At 41.9% G+C, this 17,594-nt stretch overlaps 2 protein-coding genes across 2 annotated transcripts; both read right to left on the reverse strand.

The window, feature by feature from the left end:
- Window positions 1-84: 84 nt before the first annotated feature.
- ndufb7 (NADH:ubiquinone oxidoreductase subunit B7) lies at window positions 85-2,235 on the reverse strand. The gene is made up of 3 exons (XM_004066315.3): window positions 1,955-2,235; window positions 449-617; window positions 85-248 (listed from the first exon to the last, which is right to left on the reverse strand). The coding sequence occupies exons 1-3, from the start codon at window positions 2,064-2,066 to the stop codon at window positions 161-163; spliced, it is 369 nt and encodes a 122-aa protein (XP_004066363.1). The 5' UTR covers window positions 2,067-2,235; the 3' UTR covers window positions 85-160.
- Window positions 2,236-4,176: 1,941 nt separating this feature from the next.
- LOC101154926 (glycine receptor subunit beta) lies at window positions 4,177-17,282 on the reverse strand. Its single transcript, XM_004066314.4, has 11 exons — window positions 17,073-17,282; window positions 14,378-14,501; window positions 13,490-13,596; window positions 12,146-12,213; window positions 11,303-11,529; window positions 10,852-10,934; window positions 10,506-10,643; window positions 9,058-9,210; window positions 8,298-8,446; window positions 6,937-7,095; window positions 4,177-4,762 (listed from the first exon to the last, which is right to left on the reverse strand). The coding sequence occupies exons 2-11, from the start codon at window positions 14,494-14,496 to the stop codon at window positions 4,469-4,471; spliced, it is 1,497 nt and encodes a 498-aa protein (XP_004066362.1). The 5' UTR covers window positions 14,497-14,501; window positions 17,073-17,282; the 3' UTR covers window positions 4,177-4,468.
- Between the last annotated feature and the right edge of the window lie 312 nt (window positions 17,283-17,594).

Consider the following 17,594-nt stretch of genomic DNA (forward strand, 5'->3'; position numbering starts at 1 on the left):
AGCCAATGAGACGTTCTCCTCCCTCTGAGCGTTTGTAGACATCCGTTGATGAACATTTCTCACATTTAAGACAAACACGTGATGGACGTTTGAGAATATTGTTTTAATGGGAGAAACTGCCAGTATATCTATATACACAAGGAAGCAAAGTTGGCGTAGATTATGCAGCTTCTGCGTTGGCTTCGATTCTCTTCTTCCTCAGCTGGAGCCTCCTCTCCCTCTCGTACTCCTTCATTCGCATCACGTAGCTAAGAAGGGATTCGTCATTCCATTAAAAGAGCCGAACAGTTTGTACAACATGAATGTTATTGTCAATTCTCTGTTCTCTGCGTCTTATCAGATGTCAAACAAATCTAAATAGTTAATTTTTTTTTAATGACTCAGAAAGATGATTTTCCTAAATGTGACTTACTAGCCAACAAATAAGGAGGAAAAACCAAAGACTTACTCCTGGTGTTCGCAGTAGTCCCAGTCGTGCCTCTCGTGCTTACAAGCCAGGAAGTTCGGCCAGTTGTCCCGCTTACATTTCATGAGTTTCAGGAGGTGGTGAGCGCAATAGTCCCTCTGCTCCAGGGGCAGGTGGGCCAAGTTCATGTGCTCCTGGGTCGCAACCATCTCTAAAGAACAAACGTCACAACAGCTGCTTTACTCTGACTGACAGTGATGGGGGGGAAAAATGAAAAATATAGTCTATTTGATGGAGTTCCTGGGGGCATTTTCTTAAATAAGGTACAGATTTTTTTCCTATCCATGCATGGATGACGTCACCACCACACATGCTAACTTGCTTGACTGTCGGCAAATGTTCCAGTTTGTTTAAACTTGTCTTCCTTTTGACACATATGTACAAAACTTGATCAAAATGATAGAAATGTTGAAAAAACACAACTTCACAATGACACAGTTTCCATTCAATCCTAATTGTGTGAACAAACACAAACCAGCTGACGCCATAAGTCCTTCAGAAACACGGATGTGACCAACACTTTGGCAGATACATTCACATTTCTGCCACGGCTCTAGCGCTCATCATCATCTATCAAAGGAGACGTTGGCGTCCGCTTCAGGCTGTGGAGCGGCGAGCTCCTTACACGTGGGAGGGGCTACGGATGAAGCCGTTTTGGGAAATGGTGGTTTTCCAGAGGAGCTGTGGATCCAACAATTCCTCATGACACGCTCAGCTTCTGATGATCTGTGTGACGCTGTGGGACCTCTGGTGGCGCCCGCCGTGCAGCGCCCAAGACCGCCAGTTCCCACCAAGAAGGGCATCGCCATCTGGTTGTTGGTCACATGACTCAATTAATTTGAAAGAGCCGTTTCCGTTGCCCTTTTGGGAAATGCCTCCATTTGGATACGCCTAACAAAACTAACAAGCGCAAAAACATTTTTCATAATTGTGTTGTGTCCATTAGGCATATTTAGTATCACGAATCCAATATGTGCGATTTTAAAGTCAATGGAAGCACAGCGACTGATTTGTTCTTTGCATTCTTAAAAATTGGTAAAACTATTAAAATGATGTGAAATGTGAACATTTTGAGTTTCAGTTTGAACGAAGCCACATGACCCCACGTTCACGCAGTCCTGATCCCAAGATTAAAGCAATTCCTGGGTCCAGATCAGAGAGCGATCTCTCCACGTACATGGGAGGACAAACCTGCGCAGGCGCAGAGCGTACCAAGCTAACCCTAACGCGAGATTTGAGCGTAACGTTCGTTCTAGTCTCAACGTAAATATATATATTGAATTTTCATAACTATTTCAAATGAGAGCTTAGATTTAAGCTAACAGGGTCCCCGTAGTTGACTACTAATTAGACGGACGGTGCAAATACGGTTTTAGAAGGAACAACACGTCCATTTTTATCCTGAGGACCCCTGTCTGCACCGGGGACAGAAATATAATTACTCGTTATGTTTTTAGGTTATTTTGTCAAAAGAGACAGATCACTAACCTCTTTCCTTTCTTTCAGGAAACCCCAAAACGGGGTCGAATTCAAATTTCCTAGCAGGGTCCGGTTCGGTGTCGGTTTCGGTGACATACCGCCTCACAAGATGAGCTCCCATCGCGCCAATGAAGTTAAGAGCCCTCTATTAAAACCCAACTCTGTTCCAGACGCCCAAATTTAACAGAATTATCCGCTAAATATGCCGTTGGGTCACCTCCATGTACACAGACTTCACTTCCGCTTGCAACCGGAAGTAGTATGTCAGCAGTCTGGGGTGACACAGAAACACTTCCCCTCTGCAATCTGGACTAATAACTTTTCAGAAGAGACTGCGCGGTGAATAAAAAGATTAAAATTCAACGTTGAACCCTTTATTTTTTATAATTTAAATAATGAAAAAAAAAATTAATGTACATATTCCAAGGTTTACTTTATTATTCTGTCTGTTTACTTGTTCCTTTCATAAAGAGTACCACACATTAACTTAATTAACATATTATTCAGTCCACTACATAAGAACATCTTCATGACTGGAAAGGAGCTGTGAGAAGAATACAATTCTGACTTTATCTGTGCCATCAAGATATCTTAGATGACATGTTCCCCCTACCATGACAAAGGTGGATAAAGGTGGAAAGATTTCATGTAATCCATGGACACCAGTGAAGATCACAAATCATTGAGGAAAAAAGGTTCAGAGCACTGTCTAGTGGGTCTAGATGACCCCACTCCTAATGTTAAAGTGCCTAGGATTGCACAAGGGTTACTGCAGTGCAACTTTCAGGCCGTGTCCCACAGCCGCTACGTACATTTTGCACATATAGCACAGATAAAAACTGGTCATGCGTGAATCTACGTGGAAAAAGTGAGAAAAGTTGTGGTCTTTACGTGAAATTACACAGATGTCTCATGAATTAACCATGTTAAAACCCCGGCAAAGAACATCTTTTCATTGACTTTGAGAGCACTAAGCAGAAATGACATACTGTCAGCACCATGGACTGACGATATCTTTGGATTCATTGACTAATTTCTTCTTTTGATCGTTCGAGGCATTGGTTTGAATGAAATTAGGTTGATCAGTTTTTTTCACAGTAATAATGATCCACCCACCATTTTTATCAGTCAGATGCTCAGGAGTGCCGTTTAAATTTGGAGACAAAAACTATTCTCTAAAATTTTGTTTTTATGTTGGTTAAAGTTGCAACAAGATGAATAAATAGAAGAATTAAAGGTTTGATTACAAGGAAATATATCAAATAACACGACAATATGAGAAGATAAGGCATAACATTCATTTGGCCAGCTGCTTTAGCATTGAAATCACCAAATTAGACATTTTATTTTGCTCGTGTTTGACTGTTGATCCAAAAAACTTCTCAAACGTCTTCTGAGCCACAGCTTAGCGACTCGTGTTGGGACGACAGGCTCTGCTGTGGTTCTGGGCCAGGCGTTTCCGGTTCCAGAGCTCTTTAGCATCAACTCAAGCCGTCGTGTTTGGAGGAGGAGAAATGCTGCCGATGACCCCAAGAACGCTGTCCTCACTGTCAAGCATGGAGGTGGAAGCATTATGGTTTGGGGGTGTTTTTCTGCACAGGGCTACTTTCTCTGTGAGGATGGGCGGAGCCATGTACCGTCCAATCCTGAGTGAGAACGTCCTTCCCTCCACCAGGAGGATTAAGTGGGGGGTGGATGGGTCCCCCAACAGGATCATGACCCAAGACATACAAGACGAAAAAGAAGAAGCAGATCAGGGTCATGGAGCGGTCCAGCCGGTCTCTGGACCTCAGCCTATAGATAGAGCTGAAGCTCAGGGTTGCTAAGCAACAGCCACCAAATCTGAATGATTTAGAAATCATCTGTGAAGAAGAGTGGAGCAGAAAACCTCCTGATCTGTGCAGAAACCTGATCATCAACTACCAGAAACCTCTGACCTGCTGATGATGATGATGATGATGAGGGTTTCCCACAAAGTAATATGTCTGTCTGCCAAGAAGGATCACATACTTATTTCCGTCAGTGACATGCAAATATATTTATAAAGTCTTTCTTGATTTTTTATCCCTCTTTTCAAATGAACGTCAGGACGACAGACAGGCAAATGTACAAAATCAGCAAAGTATCAAATATTTTTTTCCTCCACTGCAAATTAAAATCTCTGCCAAAAGAAAGCTAGAAAATAAATTCAGTAAAGTTCACATTTTGCAACATAAAGGCGAAAAAGACAGTTATGTTTATAATATTTGACATTTATTTCTTTACATTCTTGTAACTTTGTTTCCATGATGTCAGAAGATTTTGAATCAGCAACAGCTTGTAGATCCTTGAATGACTTTCGTACGTTTTATTCTAGATAGTATTTTACCGCACAAACACACATGCAATGATTATATAACGAATAAAAGCGAGTCTGTGCTGTGAGGCTGATCATTTATGGTTACTTCCACAGGTAACGTTGCATAGATGGTTTTAAAATATAAAAGCCGCTAGTAAAGTTCAGACGATCCTCCAATCTCTCTCTCACAGGTAAACCGACCAATAGACAACATTGAAGAAAAGAAAAGAAAACGGGAAGAGGGCTCTAGCGTAGAGATCCACGCGCTTGGCGGCAGCAGGTATGACGGGCTTCGGCGGTGCAGGTTTCTTGTTGGATTTGCTGTTGGACTTGATGGCACCTGTGACCTCGATGGGTTTTCCGTAGCAGTCAAAGTTGGAAAGTTCAAAGTCTCGAGGCAAAGATCCGACGATGCTGAAGTCATTGGACCGCAGGTCGGACTTGGAGGTGCAAACCTTCTTACAACGGTTCTCCACCACCTGGTGAGAAGGGAAGACTGAAAGCTGTCAGACCTGCACACCGTGAAGCCTCTCTTTCTGCTTCCTTTCAGACGCCGTGCCTACATATTTGCAGCCTGGTATAGAGCGGTGTTTGCGTGACACAGAAGACATGTTGAGGTTGTCGGTTCTCCCAAACTGATGGAAAGAACCAATCAGAGGGAGACACCCACCATGCAGGATTTTCACATGTTTAGTTTGACGTGTTTTGTTCTGAATTTTGTGAAGTACTGCTCCTTGAATCGGAAACTTGTGCCAACAACGCCATGACCATGTGAAGCCTCAGTCACATGCACCTGTACAGGTCAACCTACAGGCTCGTCCAGAGGAGCGGCTGCATCTGCAGAGGAGCTCAGGCGTGTGTTGCAGTTTACTTGAAGCTCGTATAACCGCCTCATGGAAATGGAACGGACCATTAGTTGCTTTTACATGGACAAAAGTAATGGGAAAGAACGCCTGATCAGAATAAAAATGCGTCATGTAAACACGCCACTCAGAATACTCTGCACCCATCAGACTCAGTCAGATCAAAGTTTCTTTCCATTGGAGACAGGTGGGTTATGCAGATTGTTGATCAGATCATGGTAAATGTAAATGGTTTACTCTAATCTTGAGTCACAGCTGTTCTGGTTTACATCACGCATAGACGGTGTGACGCTCCGGAGGAGACTTTGGAGCACAAACAGGACCGACCGCCTGCTCCACCCGTGTGAAGCGTGTCTCTGATCAGAGCAGAGACATGTAGCTTCGTGGGGGGCGTTTTGTTGCGGTGTGGCGCTCCAGAAGAGGCTTTGAACCGCCATCCGTCTTGCTTCTCTGCGTGAGCGAGCTGCTGGACTCAGGAGAACCGGGTCTCCCGATAGAACCGGGTCTCGTAGCAGAGGAGCGGCTCTGGGACGGATGTGAGCTAACGGAGGCGGCTATTCAATGGAGAAACGCTGCAGAGTCCTGAGAAACCGTGGAAACAATCCTGTGAATTCATGTTATTTCTGAATAAAGGCTGATGTTGTTCCCACATGTTTACATGCAGGCAGCAGAGATGCAGATTGCAGCATCGACCGCATGGATTTGAACTGCATCCACGGCTAAATGTTGTTGTTAGCACGTGTTAGCCTAAGCTAACCCTTCTTCTGGCTCTGTGCAGCCAAGAAAACAGGCGAACAAGCACTCATTAATAATCATAACAATAATAAAATCACCTCTATGCTGCAGCTTGTTTACAACAGAACTCAATGTTTCTTCTTCTACGGTCATTTCCGGTATTTTAGAGAGTTCTGCTCGTGTCACAATGATTTATTCTGACTGAAAGTGTGACGTATGGAAACGTTTGTTATAATCAGATCAAGTTTTTCTGGATCCATGAACACGGTTCAATTCTAATCCCATCTTCGATCTGATCAAAGATATTTTGCACATAGAACCGCAGCTATTGTTGCGCATGTGATTAGTGTATCGTAAAGTACTCATAAGGAAGTTACACACACTTATGACACACAGGTGATGCAGTCGTACGCCACACTTAAGTCGTTCGTGAGGTTTGAGTAGCGGCTCCTTACTGACCGCACACAAATGCTGCATGCACGGGATGTGCACGTGATGTACACGTAAGTGTCTATAGGATATCCACACAAACTTGATTGTCTAATTTCCTCATTTCTAACAGTCAGGCTGCATTAGGAGCGTGCACGTGTCACGTGAACAGTGCATAGGATTTGGAGGGGTTGAAAAAAATGAAAACCCTGTCTCACCCACGACACTCTTACCCTTAAGTGGTCTCTACGACCCGCCGCCTGCAGCATGCACATGGAGAAAAATAGTGCATTTTTGCCCGACAGGCGCTCCAGCATTTTTCCATGATTTAAAGAATTTGCACCTGCACTGATTTGCTCATTTTGCCCCCGCAGACAGCCAGTATTTACCCCTAAGGGCAGCTGGGACGACAGCTCAAACTGTACTCGCCAGTCCCTCCAGGATTCCGCCGTGATGGTGTTTCACCATCAGTCAAATCCATCCAACTCCTAAACCTGCCCCATGTCTTTCGTGGTCATGACATCACAGGAGGAAAAGGGGGGGCTGAGTGTGTCTGTGTGAGGGTTTTTGTAGGTTTCCCTTACAACTTTTAAAAGATGATGGTTTGACAAGAAAGACGGGTTTACCTGCAGAGTGTTGACATGAATGGGAGTTCCACCTGTGCCGTTGACCGTGTTGTTGGTTTTATTGGAATGTTTCTTTCCTTCTTTCTCTTGTAACGCTTTTTCTTTTGAGGCCATTTTGACTTTTTCCTCTTCGATCCGTTTTGGACTATTTAACATGACCTGAAACACAGAAATGTAAGCACAGAGTTGGATGAGACGTCAAAGATATTAAAACTTTGAATTTGGTCATCTTTATTGTGCTTGGCATATTAGCCATCCTTTTTCTTAACATTTTATATAAACTAGCTGCGTTTCCGTCACACATACCTGCAAAGCTTTCCAGAAATGTTACAAAAACACAATTCAAACAATGTCACTGTTTCCATTAAATCCTAATTATGCGAATAAACAAACCAGCTGACGCCATAAGTCCTTCAGAAACACGGATGTGACCAACACTTTGATTGACAGCAGATACATTCCCATTTCTGCCACGGCTCTAGCGCTCATCATCATCTATCAAAGGAGACGTCGGCGTCTTCTTCAGGCCGTGGAGCGGCGAGCTCCTTACACGTGGGAGGGGCTACGGATGATGACATTTTGGGAAATGGTGGTTTTCCAGAAGAGCTGTGGATCCAACAATTCCTCATGACACGCTCAGCTTCTGATGATCTGTGTGACGCTGTGGGACCTCTGGTCCAGAGTAAAACGATCTCAAAACTTATGAAGTGATTTTTGTGTCATCATTCCAAGTACAACACTCTCAAACAAACATTTTGTGTTCTCAAAAAATCATTGTGCACTTGACACTCAAAAACATGTGCCAACAAAACAATTTTCACTTCAGAGAAATTGTGTCTGAAAAGCCAGCCAATCACAGACATTCCTCTGTTTGTCACAGTTCCAGTTTGTTTGTCCGTGTCTGTGATTGGCTGGCTTTTGTGGCACATTTGTATCACGGTGATCTGCTTTAGTCTGAGCACAGCAGAGAGAGAATTTCTCTGCAGGGAAAATTGTTTTGATTGCTCAAAACAGTGAGTTTTGCTCCAGGAATAATGGCTCAAAACGATGCTATTTCAGCTGTTATTGGGGCTGAAACCCCCAACCCTGCAGCCTGTTTCGTCGGTTTATTAGTGCAGCAGAGAGCAGCTGATATTCAGTCCTTTCAAGTGTTAAAGCGATTTCCCAAAGAAATCTTCATGTAAAGTAAAGTCTTGTGGTTGTAAATTATTACAGCGGAGGCACAAGATTAATGTGAAGACGTAACCGGGAAGTCAGCAGAAAAGAACAATTCTTCTCTCTCAGTGATTCCATCTGGTGTGAGTGCATGTGTGTGTGTGCGTGTGCATGTGTGTGAGTGCATGAGTGTGTTTTGTACTGACCTGCACTACAGCATACTCCACCAGTGAAAAGAACCCAAAGAGCAGGCAGGCTATGAGCCAGATATCGATGGCCTTTACATAAGACACCTTTGGTAGTTCAGAGGCCAAGGACATACTCTCACTGGACAGAGAGAGTACAGACAAGATACCTGGAGACGGGCAAACGTCAACAATAGCATGTCAGGGATCCAGGCTGTGCCGTCTGGTGAACATTATTACTTTAAGGAAGAAGAATGCAGAATAGAACAGCGATTTGTTCAATGCTATGTATTTAATGTGTCTGTAAATGTGTCAATTTGGCAGAGAAACCTGCCAAAAACAGTTTTAACGATTTAAAACATAAAAATATAAAAAATAAAATAAAGGAGAAATAATCAGAAATGCAAAAAGAAAATATTTTTTTATTTTAAAAATAAATAAATAAAGATGTGAAATATAAAATACATATAAAAAATTAAATAAAATGAAAGCAGAAATACTCTGAAATGCAAAAAATAAAATGATTTTTCATTCAAAAAATAAATAAAGATGTAAACAAAAGGTTGCACAGATGAAAATTGGTCACATATGAGGAAAAAGTGAGAAAGGTTGTGTTCTTTACGTGAAAATTTCACAGATGTGAGACGAATGGACCACATTAAAACCACAGGAGATGATGCAGGATGTAAACATCATAGCAGCCAAAGAAGATAAATCTTCCAGTTATTTCAAAATGTATGTGAATGTTTTATCACGCATCCTCGTTTCTAGTTGGACTCACCAAGTGGGACCCTCGCCGCTGAGGCATCAGGATTGATCCAGAAGGACAACCAGGACAGAACTACAATCAGTAGAGTTGGAGCATAAACTCCCATCAAGTAGAAACCAACTTGCCGACGTAACGTAAAAATCACCTCAACACAGGTATAGTATCCTAGACAGACAGATAAAGAGGAAAAACAGGATATTAAGACCTTCTTTCTTCTTCTACACGTAAATGATTCCATTATGTCGACTTTTAACCATGAATAGATTTGATAGTGAAACACCTTCAAACGCAGATACTTCATCTCACCTTCACCATTCAATTCCCAATGAGAATTTCAATTCTGAGACAACTGGGATCAGTGCATTTATCAATATCAAGAAACCGACCACAGCTGTCAAATCCTAAAATCGACCATTTTTTCATCTTCTAAACCCGCTCAGTCACATGTGCAGTCACAGGGGTGTTGAATCCTAGCCTGGTACTGCTGAACAAAGGCAGGGTGCTAACCACTACACCACCGTTCAGCACATCTTATGTTGACCATAACGCATTCTTACTCTTCTATTCTATGTTGGCTTGGGAGCACATTAAAACTGCAAGTAATGTCCTGAATACGTGTTAACTAGGGGTGTAACGATTGATCCACTTCATTGATTTATCCAACCGGACTGATCTGTCTGAGGGAAATCGTTAATCTAATCAGCCTACACCATTAAAACATTGTTTCAAAATGAAATAAATCGATTACATTGATCTTTTTAAATACCATTTGGATTGAAGTGCAGTAGGGTTATTTTTACTGTAACGTAAAAACGACCAATCACAGCAGACAACACACATGATGGAGCAGAATCGGACGGTCCATCGTTTCAGTCCAAACACTATATCAAAGTCATGTGACCATCCAGTGTCTTGAATGTTCTAAGAATGTTCCCTTTGGATTCTTTGGATGTGAAAAAACAACAGTGGTGAACTTTAGGAAACTAACATGTGAATGGATTTGACATTCATTCTAGTTTACTTGTTTGTTTGGACACAGATTTCATTAACTTGATGATCTGGAAGAAATCCAAGAATCTGGAAAACTGTTCAGTAGCAGGAATTTCTGTCTGAGTCTCACTGCTGGAAGTTTGGATCAAGAGGATCTGGATCCACTTTAGGACAGAGGATCTGGATCCACTTTAGGACAGAGGATCTGGATCCACTTTAGGTCAGAGGATCTGGATCCACTTTAGGACAGAGGATCTGGATCCACTTTAGGACAGAGGATATGGATCCACTTTAGGACAGAGGATCTGGATCCACTTTAGGACAGAGGATCTGGATCCACTTTAGGACAGAGGATCAGATCCAATCAGATTTTTAAAAATTGACTATGAATCATATCGTCAACCACAAATTATGGTATGCATGGAATCGTTGCCCCTCCAAAACAAACAGACTTGATAAAACACAAACACCTGTTCCTTGGTAGTACTTTGTGCAGTTTCCATATTTGATGTCTTCTTGTTTGATGTCAAATTGTGGGAGAGCAATCTCATCCATCTGCACCGGATCAGATTGCCACATAAAGACCAGATCACTGGTAGTGTAGCCGACTAAAACGGAAAAATGCAAAACGTTAATATTTTGACAAAATGCTAAAAACAAACTTTTATTTTGTAAAGTTTGGTACGATGTGCACATCTTAAGACACGCAATTGATTTCACAGCTAAATTGTAAATATGATTTTTTTAAACAAATTACAATTAAATGACAAATAAAAACAGTGTGTGACTGTTTCCAGATATTGTGTATGTACTCACAACTCTCCAGCTGCATCTTGCACATTTGTGTATCCATTGGGAAGAGCGTGAGATCCAAAGGACACGACAGAGTCACTGAGAGCCTAAACGCACATATAAACACATATACTGATCAGACATGGATTCCGTTTTTCTCATCTGTAATTTTATGGTTTTAATTCGCTGTAAACTGACTCAGAATTTGTCAAAACCTTTTTTCTTACATTTCATTCTATTTTATTTTCACTGCCCAATATCACAACAATAGTCATCTCAACGGGCTTCATGCCAGTAATTGTATAGTAAACACAAAGTCATAAGGATCATGAAGTCATAGAATTCAATGGGTAAATTCTAAACTGAAGTAACTAAACAGGCTAAGGTGAACTGGGCTAGCTGCCCTTAGACCCTCTTTGCAGTCAGTTCTAATGCCTCTCTGTCTAAGAAATGAAGATGACATATGGATGCAAACCTCATGCTGATCAAGATGTCTCCATTTCTAAATATGAACAGAAGAATGTTGTCCTGTGTTACGTCATGAAAGTTCGCATTTTTTTCATTAGCAAAGAAAAGGTCTGGTTTCCACAAACACTGGAACATCTTGGGGTCGATAGTGAGGGAATCACTTTTAAAGTCGGCAGGAAGTTGCAGACGAGGGTCATTCCACCTTTGACGAAGAAATATGTTGATACGATAATCCTGTAGGAAGAAAACACGACTTATCTCTGTTGTTTTATAACACAGTACATTTGTAAAACGATCTGTTTTAAAGTCGAGGCGGCCCGCTGCTGGAATCGAGGCCACTGAGCTGCTGCTCTAGAACAAGGAAAGACAAGGGAACCTATTGGGTTCATGATTTAACCCCAATGATCTGATCATGACTGATCAGAGATTCAACTAGCAACCCTTCAGTGGAGGTAAAATCTTCAACATGTGGTCTAATAGAAAATACAGATTAACCACGTGGTTAAAAAACAATGACAGAAGATATTTTTTAAAACGCAACTGGAACAGAAAATATCTTTAATTATGAAGTTTTGGTGACTTAAGCTAACAGTTTCCATGAAACCCTTGATAAAAATTCCTAATAAATGCTGGTATTGTGGGTGTGTTCGCAAACCTTCACGTGATAAAACACATGAAAGGCACACACACATTTAACTGTATAAATACACATTTACATAAAGATTGATGAATTGTTGAATTTCCTATCGTAAATGGAACTGACTCAAACAAAATAAAATACAATAAAAAGTAACAAATGTGCTGGTTGTCCGTTAATGGAAACTTCTTTGACGAAAAAAACTGGTCATACCATGGTTGTCTCCTGGATCGATCCAAAACTGTTAATGAAAATGTTCACCTTGGACTCAACTGGAATTCCTGAAAAAGGATCACATAAAGCACAATAGCTTGACTGAAACCGGTAAATCCAGGGTTTGTAGCGATCAGGTAAAACCGAAATGCTAGTTTGGCCCACGAGCCTTTAAGAAGTGCTTTGAGTATCTGCAGGTATAGTCATCTGTAGTATTTTGTCAATCATTACAATCGTTTCTAAACCCAAATCCAACACAGTTACGGTTGGTCTTCCTTGGGGGGCCTTGGTTCGAGCCTAGGGGTTGGGGAATGCTCAGAGCTGTAGGGTGGTGGTGGGGTGATCGTCTGGGGCGGATACTGTTTTCTCGTTGGGCTGGGGCTTGCTCTCTCCGTGCCCCTGTGCCCCCCCATGTTTTAAGGCAGACATGTCCAAAGTCCGGCCGGCGTCCAAATTTCCATGGGCCCGCATGCTCCTTTCTTTTATTCAAAAATCTGCGACTCCCCGCTTTTTTTTTTTTCAAACAACCACAGCATACTTAAGCACTGCACTGGACTGAGCTCAGGGCGAAGTATGTTTGTGCCACTCTGCCTTCATCACCAAGCGTAACATCTGGACCTGAACCCTTGTCTCATGACCCTGACCCTGTTTGCCTTGCGCCTGCCCCGACCCTCACCTGGATTTTGACCTTCCTGTCTGTCCTCTGATGATCACATGTCTGTTATTGACTCCTGCCTACCTGACCCTGATTTAGCTTTGTGAATTTTTAGCTGAGCTAATAAACCTGCTGCATCTGGACCCAGACGTCTGCCTGCTCTTGTGACAGACACTTTCTAGCTTATCTCTAAAATGTTAACTCTAGATAGAAAAGGAAAGTTGACGGTGAGGGCCGCCGCGTCCAGGGCAAGTGATAATGGGAATGTTTTTACTGTGACATTTGAAACAACTTCAATGTCAAGAAGCACTACCAGACAAGACACGCTATTTACAACAAGCTAACTGAGAATGACGGTGCGAAAAATTGATAAATGAACAACAGTCATTTAGGTGATAGCTTATTTAGATCTATTTTCTCTCCACGTGAAGAATAGAAAAGTCAGGCATCGCTATAAAATGTTCATTAAATAGTTCATTTGCATTTAATATAATGGTCGGCCCTCAAACATTTTCATCTCACCAAATCCTAGAAAATGATGTGAAGAAATTTAATTAGAGGCCAAAATAATACCACAACCATTACAAGATTAAACAAATTAACACATCATCGGCATACAGTATTGCTGAGTTTTAACAAACCACTAACTCACTTTTCTAGACCAAGAAATTGTGGTGATTGTGCATTACCTTGAAAGTTGGGCCTTATCCTTGGGTCATAACTGACCATCAGTCGGTTCAAAATGTTGGATGTAGAATTTGCTGGAACTTGCGCCAGATCTTCAGGTGACAACTGTCTGTTTTGATAAGAAAATGATGAGATTTACCATAGTAGAACAAAATTGCAAAAACTACAATGGAAAAAGGCTGCACTGCTTATCCATTTCCCATTTCTCCATTTTCTAGACAAGCACATTTCATGGCTAGGTCACATGATAACATGGTAAAAAAAGGAACTTTTGACACATGTAAAAGGTCAGTGTCCAGAGGAACATGTGAAATCACGTGGGGTTGTTGTAAATAATTATCTGGATACTGGATCTAATATGTTTTCTATTCCAGAGTTTTTTCAGACGTCATTACAGGTTAGGTCTAACAGCAGACTGTAAAATAGAAAGTTTGAAAATGTAAGTAAACTGTATAAAAACTATTCCACCATTCCTACCTCCAGCACCCTCAGTCCATGTCAGTATCCAGCTAGAAAGTTGCATTCATCAGATCTAATACAACAAACCTGGATGTGTGATCATCTCTTACATACAGCCTGAGAAAAAAACGCCTCAAGTGTTGCACACTGCAATAGTCTACAACACGGTGTTTTTCTGTGTTCCAGTTCTGTCCCCCTTGAAGGCGCAAGCTAAGAATTTTTAAACACATATCTTGAAAGGACATGGCCAAAAAGATTAAAAATGTTGTATTACATTTAAAATAAAGACCTGAAGAACCAATGTGTACCATTTCTGTCACTTCTTCTGTGTCGGCACACTCAACATGACTGAATTCTGTTAGTTTTGTCTACAAATATTCTCTATATTTTTCTATCTGATTGTATTTATAGAAAACCTCGTTCTAACTCACGATGGACAGACGACTTGCTTTCCTTTCTTTCCCTTTGACTTTCCCTCTTTGGCAGTGGTAGATGTCCAACAAGCGATTAACAGCAGCAGAAAAATCCCTGGCTTCAGTCCAACAGCCATGGTGCCTAAAACAGCAAGACATTACAACACAGAGTGGCTTCACAGTTCATTTTCAATCCATAGAATAACAATGTTTATCACATTGTTGTTATTTAAATAGGGGTGTGTTTAGGCTTTGGCATTTTAGGTTGTTTTTTTCAAGTCAAATATCTTTCTTCTCTGATGACTCAGCCAATGATGGCTGGAAAACTAGAATGCAGGTCAATCTCCATGTCAATTTCCATGCGGGAACCTCCCAAATGGATAAATAAAGTTGTCTATCTATCTATCTATCTATCTATCTATCTAATCATCACGGATTTCAGGGATCTGTGTCAGTGAACTGAATCCAAACAGGAAGTACCTGCTGGCTCCAAGAAGCCAAAATCCCTCAGACTTCAATAGAGAAATAAACAGCTGTTATTCAGTCATTCTGTTGGGCAGAAAAACCGTTCTGTATCTGATCTGACTTTTTTTTAAACAACTTCTTGAAAGTCCTCGTTTTTTTCATGATATTTTTTTCTGTAGTTCAAGTTTCAGTGAACTGACCAATCAGACGCCTCAATAAAAGTAGGTGGAGCCTGCTGACGCCCAACGTTTAAAATGTTTGACAAATCTTGTGTAACGCGCTTTCAAGTAGCAATGGTGTGGCCTTCCAACAAGCTCGCTCCTGATTGGTGAGTGCTTTAAAAAGGATGACTCGGCCTGACTCAATATCAAAGCATTTTCTATGGGTAATGTCACACGGTCGCTCCAGTTCTCAGATGCAGACAATGGGCTGAAAACACTGATCCCCTGGACAAGATGGGCCAAGGCCACCTCCACCTTCTGAGGATACTGAGGCCCATTGGAGTGTACAGGCCTCTTCTACAGACTCTTTATGATTCTGTGGTAGCCTCTGCTACCAACTATGATCTGGTCGGTCTGCAACATAGTACTGGGAACATTCCTCAGAAACTTTGGTCCATGTTGACATGACAGCATCACATAGTTCCTGCAGATTTGTCTGCTGCACATCCATGATGCTGATCTCCCGTTCCACCACATCCCAAAGGTTCTCTATTAGGTTCTGGTGACTGTGGAGGCCGTTTGAGTCCAGAGAACTCATTGTCATGTTCTAGAAACCAGTATGAGATGATTCCAGCTTGATGACATGGCGCCTTATCCTGCTGGAAGAAGCATCAGAAGATGGTCCACTGTGGTCAGAAAGGGATGGACATGGTCAGCAACAATACTCAGGTAGGCTGTGGCATTGGAACCATGCTCAGGTGGTACTAAGGGGTCCAAAGGGTGCCAATAAATATTCCCACACCACGACACCACCACCACCAGCCTTAACCGTTTATAGAAGGCAGGATGGATCCATGGTTTCATGTTGTTGAGGCCAGATTCTGACCCTACCATCTGAACGTGGCAGCAGAAACTGAGACTCATCAGACCAGACAACGTTTTTCCATCTTCTATGGTCCAGTTTTGGTGAGTCTGTGTGAATTGTAGCCTCAGTTTCCTGTTCTTAGCTGACAGCAGTGGTACCCGGTGTGGTCTTCTACTGCTGTAGTCCATCTGCCTCCAGGTTGGACGGGTTGTTCTTTCAGAGATGCTCTTCTGCAGACCTCGGTTGGATCCAGTGGTTCTTTGAGTTCCTGTTGTCTTTCTATCAGCTGGAACTAGTCTGACCTCTGACCTCTGGCATCAACGAGGCATTTCCATCCACAGAACTGCTGCTCTCTGGATGTTTTCTCTTTTAGGACCATTCTCTGTAAACCCTAAAGATGGTTGTGGGTGAAATTCCCAGTAGATCAGCAGTTTATGGAATCCTCAGACCAGCCCGTCTACATAAATGTGTTGACTTGCAGACATGTGATTGGCTGATTAGAAATTTGCATTAACGAGCTGATGGACAGGTGGGTCTAGAGAGTGGCCAGTGAGTTTACATTTCTCATTTGATCATTTTCATCTTTTACTCTATGTAAGCCAAAATCGGAGTCTGAATGTCAGTTATGCAACATTCCTGCAACTTGTTTTTTTTCTGTTGAAAAAGGCAGAACTAGCTTTGTCAGCAGGTTTGTAAGCATGGTTTGTATCCACTCACTACTCTGGCGAGGATGTTTTGTCTTTTTATGTGATGGCGGAATATGTGACAGAAAAAGTTCATTTTCTAATGTGTCCATCCTGTCAACAGTGTTGGCCGTCCGTCACTGTCAGAACAATCTCTTTTTATCAGATATGACATTTGCAAAAGAACAGGGAAACACAGAGCAGAGCGCCGTGGAGAACGATAGCGGAGAATACTGCAGACTAATCTGACAAAATGCAATGACACAGCTCGCTGACACAGTTAAAGTCACACACACAGGCTCATTCCTCTCTGCCAGCAGCAACTGTAATAAGTCAGGCAAATGCTTTATACCCAGGAAAACAGTGAGAAAACAAGATTCCTGCAGCAGATTTATGCTCATCTGCCACAGGGAACAAATTCCTGTGATGCAAATGTATTTAGTCGTTGTTTTCCCCTCTTTGCTTCATGCATTCACGTGTCCTCCACTACTAAAAGATGGTGACAGACAGAAAGAATGGCCCATTGTTTGGATTCTTACCTTTGTTTGGGGGGATTTTCCAGGATCCTGCACGGGAGACTCAGCTGTTCCGTGGCGGGATGCTGCTGCAGTGGGAGGCTGGTTTAATGTCCTTGCTCTGCTGTGCTCAGCGCCGTGTGCTGCTCTATCCGCACTGCTGCTTCGCTCTGTTCCAAGTCCCTCTTTGGCAGCCTACGCAGAACCAGCAGCGATCGCACTCGCACCAATAATGAGGCTGCTTTTCTCACATTATTGGAGAATAAACTGAAACAAAGACTGTTTTTTTTTTCTAATTAAGAGAGTCATTTGTTTTGTTTTATGTGCTGACTGAGTTTATATGCAAAATATTAAAATACAGTTAGTGTCACATTATTGTTTGGCCATGAATATAGTTACTAAATTATTCAATCCAATTTCATAGATTTGTCTTGGAAAAAGACAAATATTAAGAAAAAGGACCTAATTTTGCACATGTCAGGTGATAAATTAAGAATTTCCTAATGGACTAAAAGACCAGATATGGTACATGAAAGACAATAATTA

The sequence above is a fragment of the Oryzias latipes genome, chromosome 1 (genome assembly GCF_053564925.1).
Source record: "Oryzias latipes strain Hd-rR chromosome 1, Olatipes_Hd-rR_3.1".
NCBI lineage: Eukaryota > Metazoa > Chordata > Actinopteri > Beloniformes > Adrianichthyidae > Oryzias > Oryzias latipes.

Coding starts and splice junctions, on each gene's coding strand:
- LOC101154926 (XM_004066314.4), bottom strand. CDS start 14,496: ATGGCTGTTGGACTGAAGCCAGGGATTTTTCTGCTGCTGTTAATCGCT. Junction 11,530..12,145: donor CGATCCAGGAGACAACCATG/GTATGACCAGTT, acceptor TTCTTCCTACAG/GATTATCGTATCAACATATT. Junction 8,447..9,057: donor AGCGGCGAGGGTCCCACTTG/GTGAGTCCAACT, acceptor GCCCGTCTCCAG/GTATCTTGTCTGTACTCTCT.
- ndufb7 (XM_004066315.3), bottom strand. CDS start 2,066: ATGGGAGCTCATCTTGTGAGGCGGTATGTCACCGAAACCGACACCGAA. Junction 618..1,954: donor TCCTGAAAGAAAGGAAAGAG/GTTAGTGATCTG, acceptor TTTGTTCTTTAG/AGATGGTTGCGACCCAGGAG. Junction 249..448: donor GACTACTGCGAACACCAGGA/GTAAGTCTTTGG, acceptor ATCCCTTCTTAG/CTACGTGATGCGAATGAAGG.